Source organism: Telmatherina bonti (assembly GCF_933228915.1).
Source record: "Telmatherina bonti genome assembly, chromosome: 6".
Classification (NCBI taxonomy): Eukaryota; Metazoa; Chordata; class Actinopteri; order Atheriniformes; family Telmatherinidae; genus Telmatherina; species Telmatherina bonti.
Genome location: NC_136624.1, coordinates 30,884,675 through 30,898,320, shown reverse-complemented (window position 1 = coordinate 30,898,320; position 13,646 = coordinate 30,884,675). Strand labels below are relative to the sequence as shown.

Sequence of the window (13,646 nt, the reverse complement as noted above, 5' to 3'; positions counted from 1 at the left end):
CACCACACCATTCCAACATGTCAACCTACTGAGCAAGTACTTATTTTTAAGTCTCACACCAACTTATTTGTTTAAAGATATCAGTCAGGAGTGTAAACTGGTCACAGATAAGCTGCCAGTATGAGGAATTAATGCCTGAAATGATATGAAACACTAATATTTTTCAGAAATGCAAGTGTAGTGTCGAGTTTATGCTTTCACTTTTCAAGGGTCAGGCATCCTTTGAAATGTTAAAATGTTTTATTTCTATGGGGGAAAAAAAGGTTTTTGTGAGCCAAGGTTTGACTGCAAAAGCTGTTTTATCTTGTTTTTGTTGAAGATCAGCTTTAGAAATGTATTGATTTTAGGTGTCTGTGGCATCATCATTTCATCACTTGAAATAGCAGCACCTGTAGTGCTCCAATAAATAGCAGCACTACAGGTGCTTAACAAGTCACTGGATTGGGGGTTTTTTTTGTTTTTTTTTTTGTTTTTTGTTTTTCCTTCATTAATATTTCTTAAAAAGAGTAAAAACATGTAAACAAGGCCAGAACCCTGCCGATTTACACTGGTCAACTTAACCCTGAAACTTTTATACTACCACCACAGTGTTTTCAGATTAATGTCTGCGTGTACAAAATGTTCCTTTTCTAATTTTCAGATCCTCTAGAATGGATTAGTTTAATTTGCTTTAAGCCAATGAAGCTTTAACCCTTTAAGGTCCCTGCCTACCATTTGGCAAATTTGCTGAGACTTTGAATTTCTTAAAAAATTGGGGAAATAAACCTGCCAGAGCCATCTCTACCAATTGGTTTGGGTATGTAAAACCCAAACTAAGTGCTTGTTAAAACACGACTGGTTCAAATTTCAACCATTTCACTCTTGTTATATTATTATTATTAACTTCTTATTTTTAACATCTCAACTATTTACTAAGAACATTTATTCTGTTTATTCTTGTCCAAAACAAATGGAAAAAACACAAACATTTTTCTCTGGCCTCTGTTAAAGGGTTAAATGTAAGATGGCTGTGTGGCCTTGAGGGTAGTTTTCTAATGAGTTCACAGTGATTTACTTGTGATAATATGAACAAACACATAAAACATTGGCAGAATAGGTGAAAGAACACTTTGACTACTAATTCACACAAGTGGAGGGAGTTCTTATGGAAGAACTTGATTCAGTTTTTTATGTCCCCACTTATTAAGAGGAAATGGCTCGACCAGAACCTGTCATGTATTTTGGATGGGTCCAAAGATAGAGCCCTTTTGGGAAAATGTAAATCAGGCATTGAGGTGAATTTTGGGCGATAGTTTGCAACTGAATGTTTCTGTTTTGTGCCATTGTAAACATTGACATGAATGTGCACAGGCTAATGATGAGCATCTAATTAGATTCTAACAGTCACTTGTAAAAAGGTAAATAACAAGAAGGTGGAACCAGGCAGAACCGCAGACTCTGGACCAGTGGAGTCAAATTGTTTTGGAAACGATGCATTGATGGAAAAACTGATACATGTAATAAGACTCCAGAAGGCCAACATGGAGGAAATTGACAAGATTTAAGAAGAAGACCAGCGACACAGACACCTGAAAGAAGATGTATTGTTATACTTATGAGACTGAGTAGACCAGCATCACCTGTAATGTAGTGTTACTTACCTGGACAGCTAAGTTTATGTTCTTTCCTATCATTGTTTCACTCAGTAATTAACATTTTGTGGCTGAATCGAATGTAGCGCTGAGGTCACAGTGATTCCCTTCTTTCTGCAGTTCTACCAGTGATGAGATGTAAATGGTGATGTAATGTGTGTGAAGCAAGACCATATGTTTTCTACCAGTAAAAAGAGGTTTGTCTCATTATACTGGTACTGTTTAATTATTTGATGCCAACAGCTCATATGTACCGTGATAATTGTTGGAAATGAACTTACAGTATATTCTGTCATAGACCGGTAACCTGTCCAGAGTGAACCCTGCCTCTCGCCTGCTAAATCCAGCTTAACCACAACCCTGAACTGGAATAAGTATTATAGAAAATAAATTAACAAATATTCATTTTAATGGTACTGAATTCATTTAAGAACATAAAGGTCAATTACAAAAATGTACATACAAAATAAATAAGTAAAATACCACATCATGTTTTCTCTGGTGTTAGAAAATCTGGTTGCTGTTGGTTGTAATCAGATATTGTAAAAATATTACATGGAAAACATTATGACTAATTTAACATTACTACAGGTCATACATAAAAATGTGTTTTCAAGAAGAGATTCATATTCCTAATCTGCAATAATTTAAATCATAAGCAATACAATGGATGGGGCTGCATAACGCACCACTTAAATCCTATTTGTATTATTGATAGAAAAACGTTTCTTTTTGCTCATTCACATTTAACTTATGCTTTAAGTGCGTTAGTGCGGCTGCTCTTCATTGACTTTTCCTCAGCCTTCAACTCAATTCAGCCACATCTACTGGCAGAGAGACTTAAATATATGAATGTGGATGGAACTTTGATTCTATGGCTAATTGACTTTCTAACATGCAGGACTCAGCAAGTTAGAGTCAACAGCATTCTGTCTGACTCTCTGGTTTCCTCCACTGGTGCACCTCAGGGTTGCATTTTGTCTCCCTTGTTGTTTGTATTGTACACAAATATGTGCCAAAGCCTCCATGAGAACCGCCATGTCATTAAGTTTGCTGATGATTCTGTCATAGTTTCTCTGGTCTCTGGTGATGTTCTTGATCATGGCCCTGTCTTGACTGACTTTCTTGAGTGGTGTCAGTCTTCTTTCCTGCACATAAATGTGTCAAAGACAAAAGAATTGTTGATAGATTTTAGGAAATCCACTCCTGCCCTCCCTCCTGCCCTGATAAATGGACAGGTAGTTGAGGTGGTGCATCAGTACAAGTACTTGGGAACAGTACTGGACAGTAAATTAACATTCGACACCCAGGTTGATGCTGTCTGTAGTAAAGCTCACCAGAAAATGCACTTCCTTCGTAAATTGAGATTTTTTAACGTTGACAATGTTTTTATGAAAATGTTTTATTCCTGTTTTGTGGAGTCAACTCTTACCTTTGCTTTTCTTTGCTGGTTTGGCATGTTAAATCTTAAAAATCGAAACCGCTTACAAAGCATAGTTAAAGAGTGCAGCAAAATTACTGGCTGTCATTTAAGTGATTTGTGGGATCTTTACAAATGCAGGGCTGTATGCAAGGCAAAGAAAATCCTTGCAGATCCTGCCCATCCTCTGCACAGGCAGTTTCAGCCATTGCGCTCAGGCAGAAGATATTGCGTGCCTAAGTTTAAAACCAATAGAGTCAGAAACTCCTTCATCCCAAGAGCCATTGGATTTTTAAATGAATCATAGTTGTTAATTTGCTACTTTTGGCGTGGCTTCATGTGCTGTGATGTTCTCATCTTACCGTGTTTCCACTGTTATTTAACTTGCCTTTTATTATTTTATTATTTTTATTGTTTGTTGTTGTTGACTGATTGCACTTTTATGCTACTGGCTGCACACAAATTGCCCTACGGGGACCTAATAAAGTATTGAATTGAATTGAATTGAATTAATATTTTTGTAAACTCTCTTTTTAAAATCTGTGTACCGGTTAATGGTGAATATTGGTTTGTATTGGATGTGTGCCTGGAATGTCATGCTCCAGTCAAAACATATCGACACCGTGACATGCTCCTTTTTGTGTGCTTTTGTTGTAGTTTCCAACAAGTTGGAATTTGTTGAAAAGTTTGTAAAAACTAAAATGTAATGAGGATAGTCCCCGCAGCTTCATGCACTGTTTTAAAAGTGCTGCCATTGACAACTAATCCCCACTACTGACATAGTCAAAATGTAAGATTGCTCACATTTGTTTTAGTTTTCTTTTTTTTTGCCTCATCTGTTGAAATACACCTAATCAGCAGTACATACACACTAACAGGTCTCCACTTCCCTCAGGGTCTTGAGCATTACATGGTAAAGTTGCAATGGCAGCACATAACATTCTGACAAACTGATTAATCTCTTGTGTTTCATTAACATGCACCCTCAGTCCCCATGAGGTGTAAAACATCATGATGCTTTGCAATATATCAAACTTTTTTCTTTTTTTCTTTTTTTGCTGTGGTGTTACATGCAAGATCATTTTCCTTCACAGGCTCCTAAGAAACTTAGGTAACTGCACGTAAACGGGAAACATACAACTTATTCTTATGGCTGTGTACTCAATGTGTTAATGTTGGCTGCATTATTGCAAGTTTAAACTAATTTATATTTGCTGTACATTCATCTGACGGGAAGACTTTGTGACCGGCTGTTGCAGCTACTTCAGATGCAGGATTTTGAAAGAGAGACTGACTCCATGGCTGAACATAAAAACGCAAAACTTGTAGCGATGTCATCTGTTCAGATTGCCCTTTACATCATTCTGGTGATCCTGGGCATTTTTGGTAATGCCATTGTGATTGGGGTCATTGGGAAGAGTGTGATCACAGACCGGACTGGAGGACATAACTCGGACATCATAATTATTAATATGGCTCTATCGAACTTGATGGTGTCTCTGACGAGGAACCTACTGCTTATTATCTCAGACTTGGGCTTACAGGTAAGTTGTATTTGAAATTACACACTTTGGTTTGTGTTCTGCTCCCAATGCCATGTCAATGATTCTGTTCAAACAAAGATCATTTTGTGTGCATGACAATACATAAGTAATATGTGCAAAAGAAATAAATTAAACAGTTGTACCTGAACTGGAGGTTTTTGTCTGCCTTGACAACCATGTTTTCTTTCCAGCTGTACTCATCTAAAGGCTGGTGTCAGTTCCTCATGGGAATCTGGGTGTGGCTGCGATCGGTCAACGTGTGGTCAACACTCTTCCTCAGTGCATTCCATCTGCAGACTCTGAGGCGCGTGGCTCCTACTGTTGGGATTATTCAAGCCTCTCGCAGCATCCCAACCACACTGCTGCTGAGTTTGGGCTTCATCTGGTTAATCAACCTTCTCTACTCCACTCCTGCTTTTATCTTTTCCATGAATGGAAACGTAAATTCTACAGAGGTGAAACCAACAATGGGACACATTAGCTTTAACTAAACTATATTAACCAAATTGTAATTCCAAATTGTAATTCATTCTATATATTAAATTATTAAAACTGTATATTTTAAAAAATATACCAATATATACCTCTACTTTTGGTGGTATGTATCAAAAACATGGTATCTTAAATGCACAAAAAGCTATATCTATTTCTATTCCTATGTCTATACCTGTATGTATATATTTATGTGTATGTATGTATATATTTATGTGCATATATTGTTATTCTCAGATATGCAATTGGTTGAAATAATTAAAAAATAAGTCGATTTTCAGTGGTTTGTTGTCAAGTCCTGCACAACCCTCCCAATGACCCACTAATGTGAGTCAGGTGTGTTGCAGTAAGGAAACGTGTAAAAAAAAAAAAAAAAAAGCAGGACAGTAACCATCAAAGACTGGAGTTATTGATCTCTGCTCCACACCATGAAAAATGGTTGAGGTCATCTTGTATTCACTGGTAACAGTGATCTGGTCTTTTGGAGAAAAATCACACAAACTGCAAGTTGATTCTGCTACAAACTCATGAAAAGAGTGTTTTCATGTGTGGACTAGCTCTTCTGGATTTGTCACTTAAAAGCAGCGTAGTATAGTTAGAAAAAATGTAGCTGTATGTCAAAAAGGTTTTCCTTTCTTCGGATTAATCCCTCTACATTGACTACACTTATCCTTTTTCTCTTTTTTTAGACCTTGATGCTGGTAAGCAGTACAACGCGCCCCCTGCTGGGCTGCATTTGGAACTTTCCTTCCATCTACAATGGCCTGGCTTATGCCACCACATCCATGGTGTTACATGAAATATTTCCGATCATCCTGATGGCAATTACCAACCTGGGTTCCCTGTACAGACTTTACAACCACGGTAGAGTCCGGAGTTCAGTGCAAGATGCACCTGTTTACAAAACGAATACCAGCTGAGAAGCGAGCTGCCAAGGTGAGAAACAGACAGGATCTCTGTTTGGAAGGCACTCAATTTGTGTTATTTGACAACAAAGAAACAGTTGTAATTAGTAATAATCAGTAGACAATTTCAACTAGGGTCATCTATGGCTCACAACTACTTTGTTTAATATTTACTGTATCTTTTCTTTATTCTTTTCAGTAAGAGAATGTCTTTCCCTTGTGTGATTTTCCAGGTGATTCTCACTCTCATCATGCTCTTTATCATATCTTGGGGAACCAGCATTATCTCTGTAAACTATTTCAACTACAACAAGGACTCATCAGCTGAATTTCTTCTGATCATCTCTAGATTTGCAAATATTCTCTTCATCGCCATGTCACCTCTTGTTCTGGCAGCTGGACATCGGCGGCTCCGTTCCTGTGTTAAGTCTTTCCTCACACACTAACAAAGCTTTCTGAATGACATCCTGAAGAAGCCCTTTGGGCTGCAGTAAAGACAATGGAGAGACATTATAAGCGTCATCTTTAATGTTAATACTGTTAATACTGATTCAACTAATTTTCAAGTAGTCTATGTTTCTCCAAAGATTGAACTGATCCGGAAATCGAGCTGACATTTAAAGAACATTTACATGATGTCATGGAGTAGCAGAAACTTCTCTAAATTTGGAGACTTAAACCTGGACTTTGGCTTGCACTGTGCTCTTTACACAACATTGTGTCATTCAGGTGTGGCCAACTCCGGCCAATTAAAAGCTGTGGTTCTGCCAGCGTTAGGCGTTTCACTGCTACAACACACCTGACACACATCAGACTTAATTAGCAGACTTGTGCAGAGCTTGACATCAAGCACTGCTCAAATCTGCTAATTTCCCACTGATTTGAGTCAGGTGTGTCGCAGCAGGGAAATGCCTAACACTGGCAGGACTGTGGCTCTCAAGTACTGGCGTTGGCCACCTCTGCTGTAATTGTGTGCATTTTGGATATTTCTGTGTAGCATCATGAGACAACATTCCTAAAACCTACACTAATGTTTAAATGATCGACAGAAACTATTAATATTTTATTATTATTTAAGAGTTTTGCATGTATCTACGTTTCAGATAGCCAACATAATTTCTTTCTTTTATTTTTAACACAAGTCGTCGCAAATGTTTTTTTAAACATCCAGGAAATCTTTGGGAATACTTTAACCCTAACCCTAACCTTGTCATATATAAGCACATGCATAGTTGGCCTTGAGAAATGAAGTGTTACTGGTGGCAGCTTTGCCATTTGAACCATTACATGATTTTACTTAAATTGACATTTCAATTTTAAGAAGAAAAAACTCAGTTATACACTCAGCCGGTCTTTTGTTTGTCTTTTTGTTTAATTTCTGTTGCCATATTCCTATAAATAATGATAAAGACCCCTTGACTGCTGCCACATGCAGTGATGTCTGCCATGTTTCTTTCAAGTTATATTCAAGTTTAATTTATTTAATAGGGATTATGGTTTTACATTTATATCAATGTTACTGCTTATTTAAGTTCACTTATATTGAAATGTGATTTGTTGCTTTGTGACCTGTGATTAAATCAATTCACACATCACACAGATACATATGAAATCATTTATCTATCCAGTAATATACTTTACTTCTATGAGTTTGCCTGTTAATTGATCAGTAAATGATCACAATTGTACAGAGCAACAATAAATTCCTAATGTTTACCGAACCTACATTATTACAAGCACAGGCTGAGGAACCGTGGATTCAACCAAACACACAGCAAACGTTCTTCAAACTTCCCACAACATCAACTTTCAAAGATCTTTAGAGAAACAAAAACAACTCATGACATCAGAACAGCTTTACTAATGAACTAAAAGACTGTCAAATGAGAGAACATCTCTGCAAAAGAAACATGATTCCTGTTACACACAGAATGTCCTATGAAAAACAGTTATCATTTGCAACAATTAGAAGTATTTTTAATCAGAAAATCTTCCAAAATGGTTCAAACTGATTTATATTAACACCATAAAGCCATAATGAAGCTTGGAGGAAAATACTGTATGACAGATCACTTCTATCATTTTAAAATATTTGATGCTTGTAGGTCCTTAAAGGAGGTTGGAGTGATAACATATGAGGGTCAGATATATTTCTCATATTGTTGACAAGAAACCAGAGTGAAACAGATTTTACTTATAGTGCTCCATTTTTGAGGGGATATTTTCTTTGTTGTGATATAAAACCTATGTAACTTGAGCGTTGATGCTATAGTCTTATTAACCCTTGAAACTTTGAGAGTAATATTGGCCAACACAAATAAAAATGACAGTGGTTAGTAGAATTAAGAAAAATTAAATAATACATTGTTACTCTAACAAAAAAAAAGCATAAAAAACAGGGTATTGTTGAGAAAATTAATTTAAAGCACCTGCTTTAATCCACTGTTTTGGCCGTATTTAGGTTTAACTTGCCTCAATCTGCCAATAATTTGGATTTAAATGATTTTACATATTATTTTTACAACCCCACTTTTCTCCCATCATGTGTTCAATTTAACTTTTGCTTTCAACTTCATGTCTTTTTGAACAACAGAAACAGTTTCCTTTCCCTTCTTTTCATTGGTCTTTGGGGATCTACATTCCTCTCCAATTTCCTTATTGTAACATTGGAGAACTTTTGTCCACACCATTATCATACCCCTGATTTTCCTCCTTAGCTTCCCATGACCCAGAGCCACCACCATGGGGCTGAATCCCACAAACAGTGAAGCAGAGAAATGAGCTACAGTAAGCAGCCCTTCAGCGTGGTGTCCACCATCATGGTTGTAGTATATAACTGCAGCAACCTGCAGAGCCCAGCAGACCACAAAGAGCAACACCAGTGACATGATTACATGAGCTGCATTACGTTCAGTGGACACGTGTTTATCCAGTTCTCCGTGGCTTCCCCCTGACTCTGATGTAACAGCTCGGATGTGCTTGACCAGAGCATGAAGTGTAGCCAAATTGGTGCAGACCATCAGCACCAGCGGCAACACCTCATTGAGTGCAAATGAAGTGGAGGCGAAAGCTGAGCCTTGTTGTTCAGATGGGAACTCCCAGATACAGCCTAACAGAGGCCTGGTTGTGCAGCTGATCACCATCAGCTCCACAGTGGCGTTGCCGTGAACATGAGTGCTGTACACCAGTGCAGGGAAAGAGAAGACCAAGTTTGCCACCCACACCAGTCCCAACACGATCCATACCCGTCGCCTCTCCCTCTGTACTGCAAGTGGTCCAAAGGTCACATGCTGTCGCTTCAGTGTGGTGCAGTGGAAGACACTGAGTGCCAGAGTCACCCAGCAACCCACAGCTCTCCACCACACCCACAGCAACATAAAAACTCTACACCATCCTGGAGACAGAGACACATCCAAGCCCAGGTCCGACACAAAAATGGGCACCGTGCGGAAAAGTGAAGTCAGAAGATTGGCCAGTGACAGGTGCACCAAAATCGTGTCAGAGGGAGATAGTCTCCGAGAAGGACTCTCAAAGGCCGTCTGAAACACCTGACATTAAAAACAGACGGAAGTCAGTCTCACTCAAAACATTCAGTCCACCAAACAATTGAAAAGAAACAGCATATGTTCACTCACCACATGAATGACCAAGATGTTTCCAATAATGCCAGAAAAAACCAAGAACCCAAACAAAATAGCATCTACAGTCAGGACCTTTGACATGGCATCATCCTCTGTATGGCAACATAGTGTGAGTTCTCTTTGTGATTAACATGTATCTGAGAATAATGCATTGGTGCTTCGCACACAACACTGCCGCTGTTGCTGATTCTCATCGTGTTTTATATGTGCACATACTGACAAACAAGTCATTGCTGACCAGGTTACACGGTTAGTTTAACTCAGTATGTTGGCACTTTCCATGTTTTCTGCCTTCATCACAGATCAACTGTAAACGCAATGCTATCTCAGCCGTATCAACACTTTTCATTTTAATTACATGACAGAAAGCCTGTATGTTTCCATGGGTCGTGAGTGTTTACCTTAATGTTACTTTTTTTCCTCTTATCTTTTGCATGTTCAGTGATGAGCCAAACTAAATAATAAGAACTGGTATCGGGTAATCATTATGTATCACTGATCACATTGACTAAGCCAGTGATCCTCATCCTTAACCTAACAGCTAAAGCTGTTCCACAGATTCAGCTTTTATTTTTTACCCTTTTAGTCAGCCATCCGGTCCTGCAATGGACTGGTGACCTGTCCAGAGTGTACCCTTCCTCTTGCCCAATGAATACTGGGATTGGCCCCAGCTTCCCTGCCACCTTTAATTGGACCAAGCAGTAAAGAAAATGAATGAATGAATGAATGAGTCAGCCATCTACACTCTCCCTTGGTACTCATTAGTACTAACAGATTCCCAACTCTTTCTCTTGGGAGAAGGCAATTATACCTTGGAATAATCTCACCTAAGCAATGTTTAATCAAATAAAGTGTTCAAAGAAGTTAACCATATTTGTCTCACATCTGCATTTGCATATTTTCCTTTTAGCCTGAATAAATCATCATCAAGAAAGTTTTCTTCCTTCATGCAACAAAAAAATTTTTAAGTAAATTTCTCATTTTACATTATATTCTTACCGTTGATCATTACTTTCCCTTTCAATCAGCAGTCACCATTCAAAGATTCCAATACAGAAATACCCTGTTTGATTGTCCTGCAGCTTTTCAATGTTTCTCTGCTCCAACACACCGGACTCAAACTGAACAAATCCAACAGTGTGTTTTCAAACTGCACAATGATTAATTCTTTTAAGTCAGGTGTGTTAAAGGTAAGGCAAGTTTATTTGTATAGCACCTTTCATGTACAAGACAATTCAAAGTGCTTTACATGAAACATTAAAAGCATCACAGACACAAAAAAAACATAAAAGAAAATTCAAATAGCAAAATCACAATAAAATAATAAATTACATTAAAATAATTAAAAGCAGAATTAATTCAAAGTTACTGTGCAGATGTCAAGCCTAGGCACATAGGCTTATGCAGGAAAACATCTGAAATCTGCAGAACAGAATATCTCAGCCGCTTGTCCAAGTGCACCAGGCAAATTTTCTTGATGCTGTTTTTTTCTGCTCCACACAGTTACATTTTATTGGTGGCTGAACTATAAAAAGCATTTTAAAATTAAACATGTTAATGATGCCATCTGTTCTACCAAATTAAGAAAATAGTTGTTTTATTGTTTTGATTTTATTTTGTATTTGTATATTTGTATGAGAGGGGAGATCATCTGTAGATCACCAGACAGTTGATAATGTTCATTTTTCCAGGCTGAATAAAATGTCAGGACACCGAAATAAATCGTACACTGACTAAGTAGGCTATGTGAGCCTAAAACTGTGGAAAACCACCAGAAAACAGTCATTTGTCCACTCTTCTCCAGGTGAACTGCATTGCATTGCTTAAACCAGTGTTTTTCAACCACTGTGCCATGGCACTAGTGTGCTGTGAGAGATTATCAGGTATGCCATGAGAAATTACCCAATTTCACCTAGTTGGTCTGAAAAGCAGCTGTGTTCATCCAAACAGGCCCCAGTAAAAGACAATAAAATTCCTTTTTCTTGTGTTTATCTGATTCCTATTCAAGAGGCTTTGACAAGCTGGACTTTATATTAATTATATGGACTTTTTTTTTTAAAACATTTTGGTTTGGGGTGTGCCTTGTGATTTTTCAGAGAAAAAAGTGTGCCTTTGCTCAAAAAAGGTTGAAAAACACTGGCTTAAACTCTCCATCCTTTTAGGTTTTACGAACTTTGATTGATATCCGTCACTGATAGACGCCTTAAACACTGCATGGGATGATGACTCACTAAACTGAATACTGATAACTACAAATATTTCGTGCACGCACCCACGCTCCCAAGCACTGCGCGACGCGCGCTCCTCCACGCGCACTCCCAAACAGCAGGCATCAAAGCCTGTACGCCAAACCAGACAGGAAGAAGAAGGCAACTGTGATGGCACGATAGCAGAGTCCTCTGATCCTACACCGGAATAAGTACATGATTTTCATAAATGCATGTGAGCTGTGAGCCAATGTTAGGTTAGGCTACTTATATCTTGCCTTTTTTTTTTTTTTTTTATTCCGCCTGCCCATGCAAGGTCATAGTCGATTGTTTTACTCTCTGGCTGTATGATATTTGCTATTTCTGTTGCAGATGACCCATGAGCGAGATGTCTTGTTTCACGCGGATATCGTTGTGTGCACTGAAGTAGAGCTGATCTTATGGCAGCTTGCCTTTGTGCCATCGCCCATCTGATCCACTGTGAGAGAAAATAACACGACGTGAGATGACAGCCAGACATCGACCATCCCTGCTCGCCTTATCGGCACTCCTACTTTGCACATTGCTGCACAAGACGGCTTGGTCCCATCGCAGCGGATCGTCATCGTCGTTGTCTTTGACGTCCTCATCAAAGGTGAGAGGCAGGAATAATGAGGAGACGGCCTCTAACTGGCTCAAACAGATTTCCAACTCTGCTCATGGCAATCACAGCCATGATAGTAGGCTATCAGCGGAGCTTAAAGAGACAGAGGACCTTGTGAACAGCTTCTCGGTCAACGTCAGCCAAGACAGTAACATCACTGTCATATCTGGAAGATCTGGCCATGCACTGACTCTGAGACCGGACCAAGGGGTGTCACCAATATGTGCCTATAGGGTGATTGAGGGAGGCATTTGGGGGCAGCTATGTTTTCGACGTACACTGTTTGGGTACAAGTGTCATAAGTCAGACTGCAGGACAGCGGTGTCTTTGGGAAACCTAGTGGCAAATATCCTTATTAATGGCAGCGTACTGTTACAGTGGACCCTCGAGGGAGACTCCACGGTGAATGGCCCAAACATAAAAACTGCAGGGTCTGCAGCTAGTCGTAGGAGTAGCAGGGATCCTGGTGCATATGTAACACAGGAAACTTCCAAATTCAGCCCTGTTGTCGGAGAACGACGCCACAGACGTGGAGGTTATGAGCTGAGCTGCTGGTGGAACGGGAGCTATACTCAGTTTGAGTGCGCAAGTGTCCATCTGGGACAGGGTTGCAGGGACTTTCTCCTGGCCGAGCTGCACGAAAACATCCCATACCGCATCTGTTTGCGTTTCCCGACTCTCTCGGATCCAGATAAGAGATCAGACCGGCGGGACTGCGTGGAGTTTACGCTGCCTCCATCTGGGATGCAGGACATTGTGATCGCCATGACAACGGTGGGAGGAGCAATTTGCGTTATGCTGGTCATCATTTGTTTGCTGGTGGCATACATCACAGAAAACATAATGAGTCCCACAACACGGCAAACGTACTCCTACCGCACTCATTCACGTCACTGATTTATTAGTAAAGAAATAAGATGGCAACATTTTACATGTTTCAGTCATTGTCAATGTCAGCTGGCTGAACATTTTTTCCCCATATTATGATATTATCATTATGACCTACAGAAGCACAATCTACTGTGGATCTGCAAATAAAATGCCTTTTTAACCTCTGCCTAGATGCACTAAACCAAAATTATATATAACAATACAATAGTTTATTGTGTTTTTGCTAAAGGTCGTCTCTCCTCTGCCACCAGGCAGCATATAAACAGCAATAC

The 13,646-nt window shown here is 39.1% G+C and overlaps 2 protein-coding genes and 1 pseudogene across 3 annotated transcripts; 2 read left to right on the top strand and 1 right to left on the bottom strand.

The window, feature by feature from the left end:
• The first annotated feature begins 4,382 nt into the window (after window positions 1-4,382).
• LOC306757137 (olfactory receptor class A-like protein 4) lies at window positions 4,383-6,438 on the top strand (annotated as a pseudogene). Its single transcript has 4 exons — window positions 4,383-4,595; window positions 4,787-5,050; window positions 5,777-6,023; window positions 6,226-6,438. The product of its transcript is annotated as an olfactory receptor class A-like protein 4 (transcript).
• Window positions 6,439-8,532: 2,094 nt separating this feature from the next.
• Window positions 8,533-9,714, bottom strand: ora4 (olfactory receptor class A related 4; the record flags this gene model as incomplete). Its single annotated transcript, XM_079242101.1, has 2 exons — window positions 8,533-9,540; window positions 9,628-9,714. The coding sequence occupies 2 exons, from the start codon at window positions 9,712-9,714 to the stop codon at window positions 8,533-8,535; spliced, it is 1,095 nt and encodes a 364-aa protein (XP_079098227.1).
• Window positions 9,715-12,345: 2,631 nt separating this feature from the next.
• fndc10 (fibronectin type III domain containing 10) lies at window positions 12,346-13,380 on the top strand (the record flags this gene model as incomplete). Its single annotated transcript, XM_079242100.1, has 1 exon — window positions 12,346-13,380. One exon carries the CDS (start codon window positions 12,346-12,348, stop codon window positions 13,378-13,380), a length of 1,035 nt encoding a protein of 344 aa, XP_079098226.1.
• Between the last annotated feature and the right edge of the window lie 266 nt (window positions 13,381-13,646).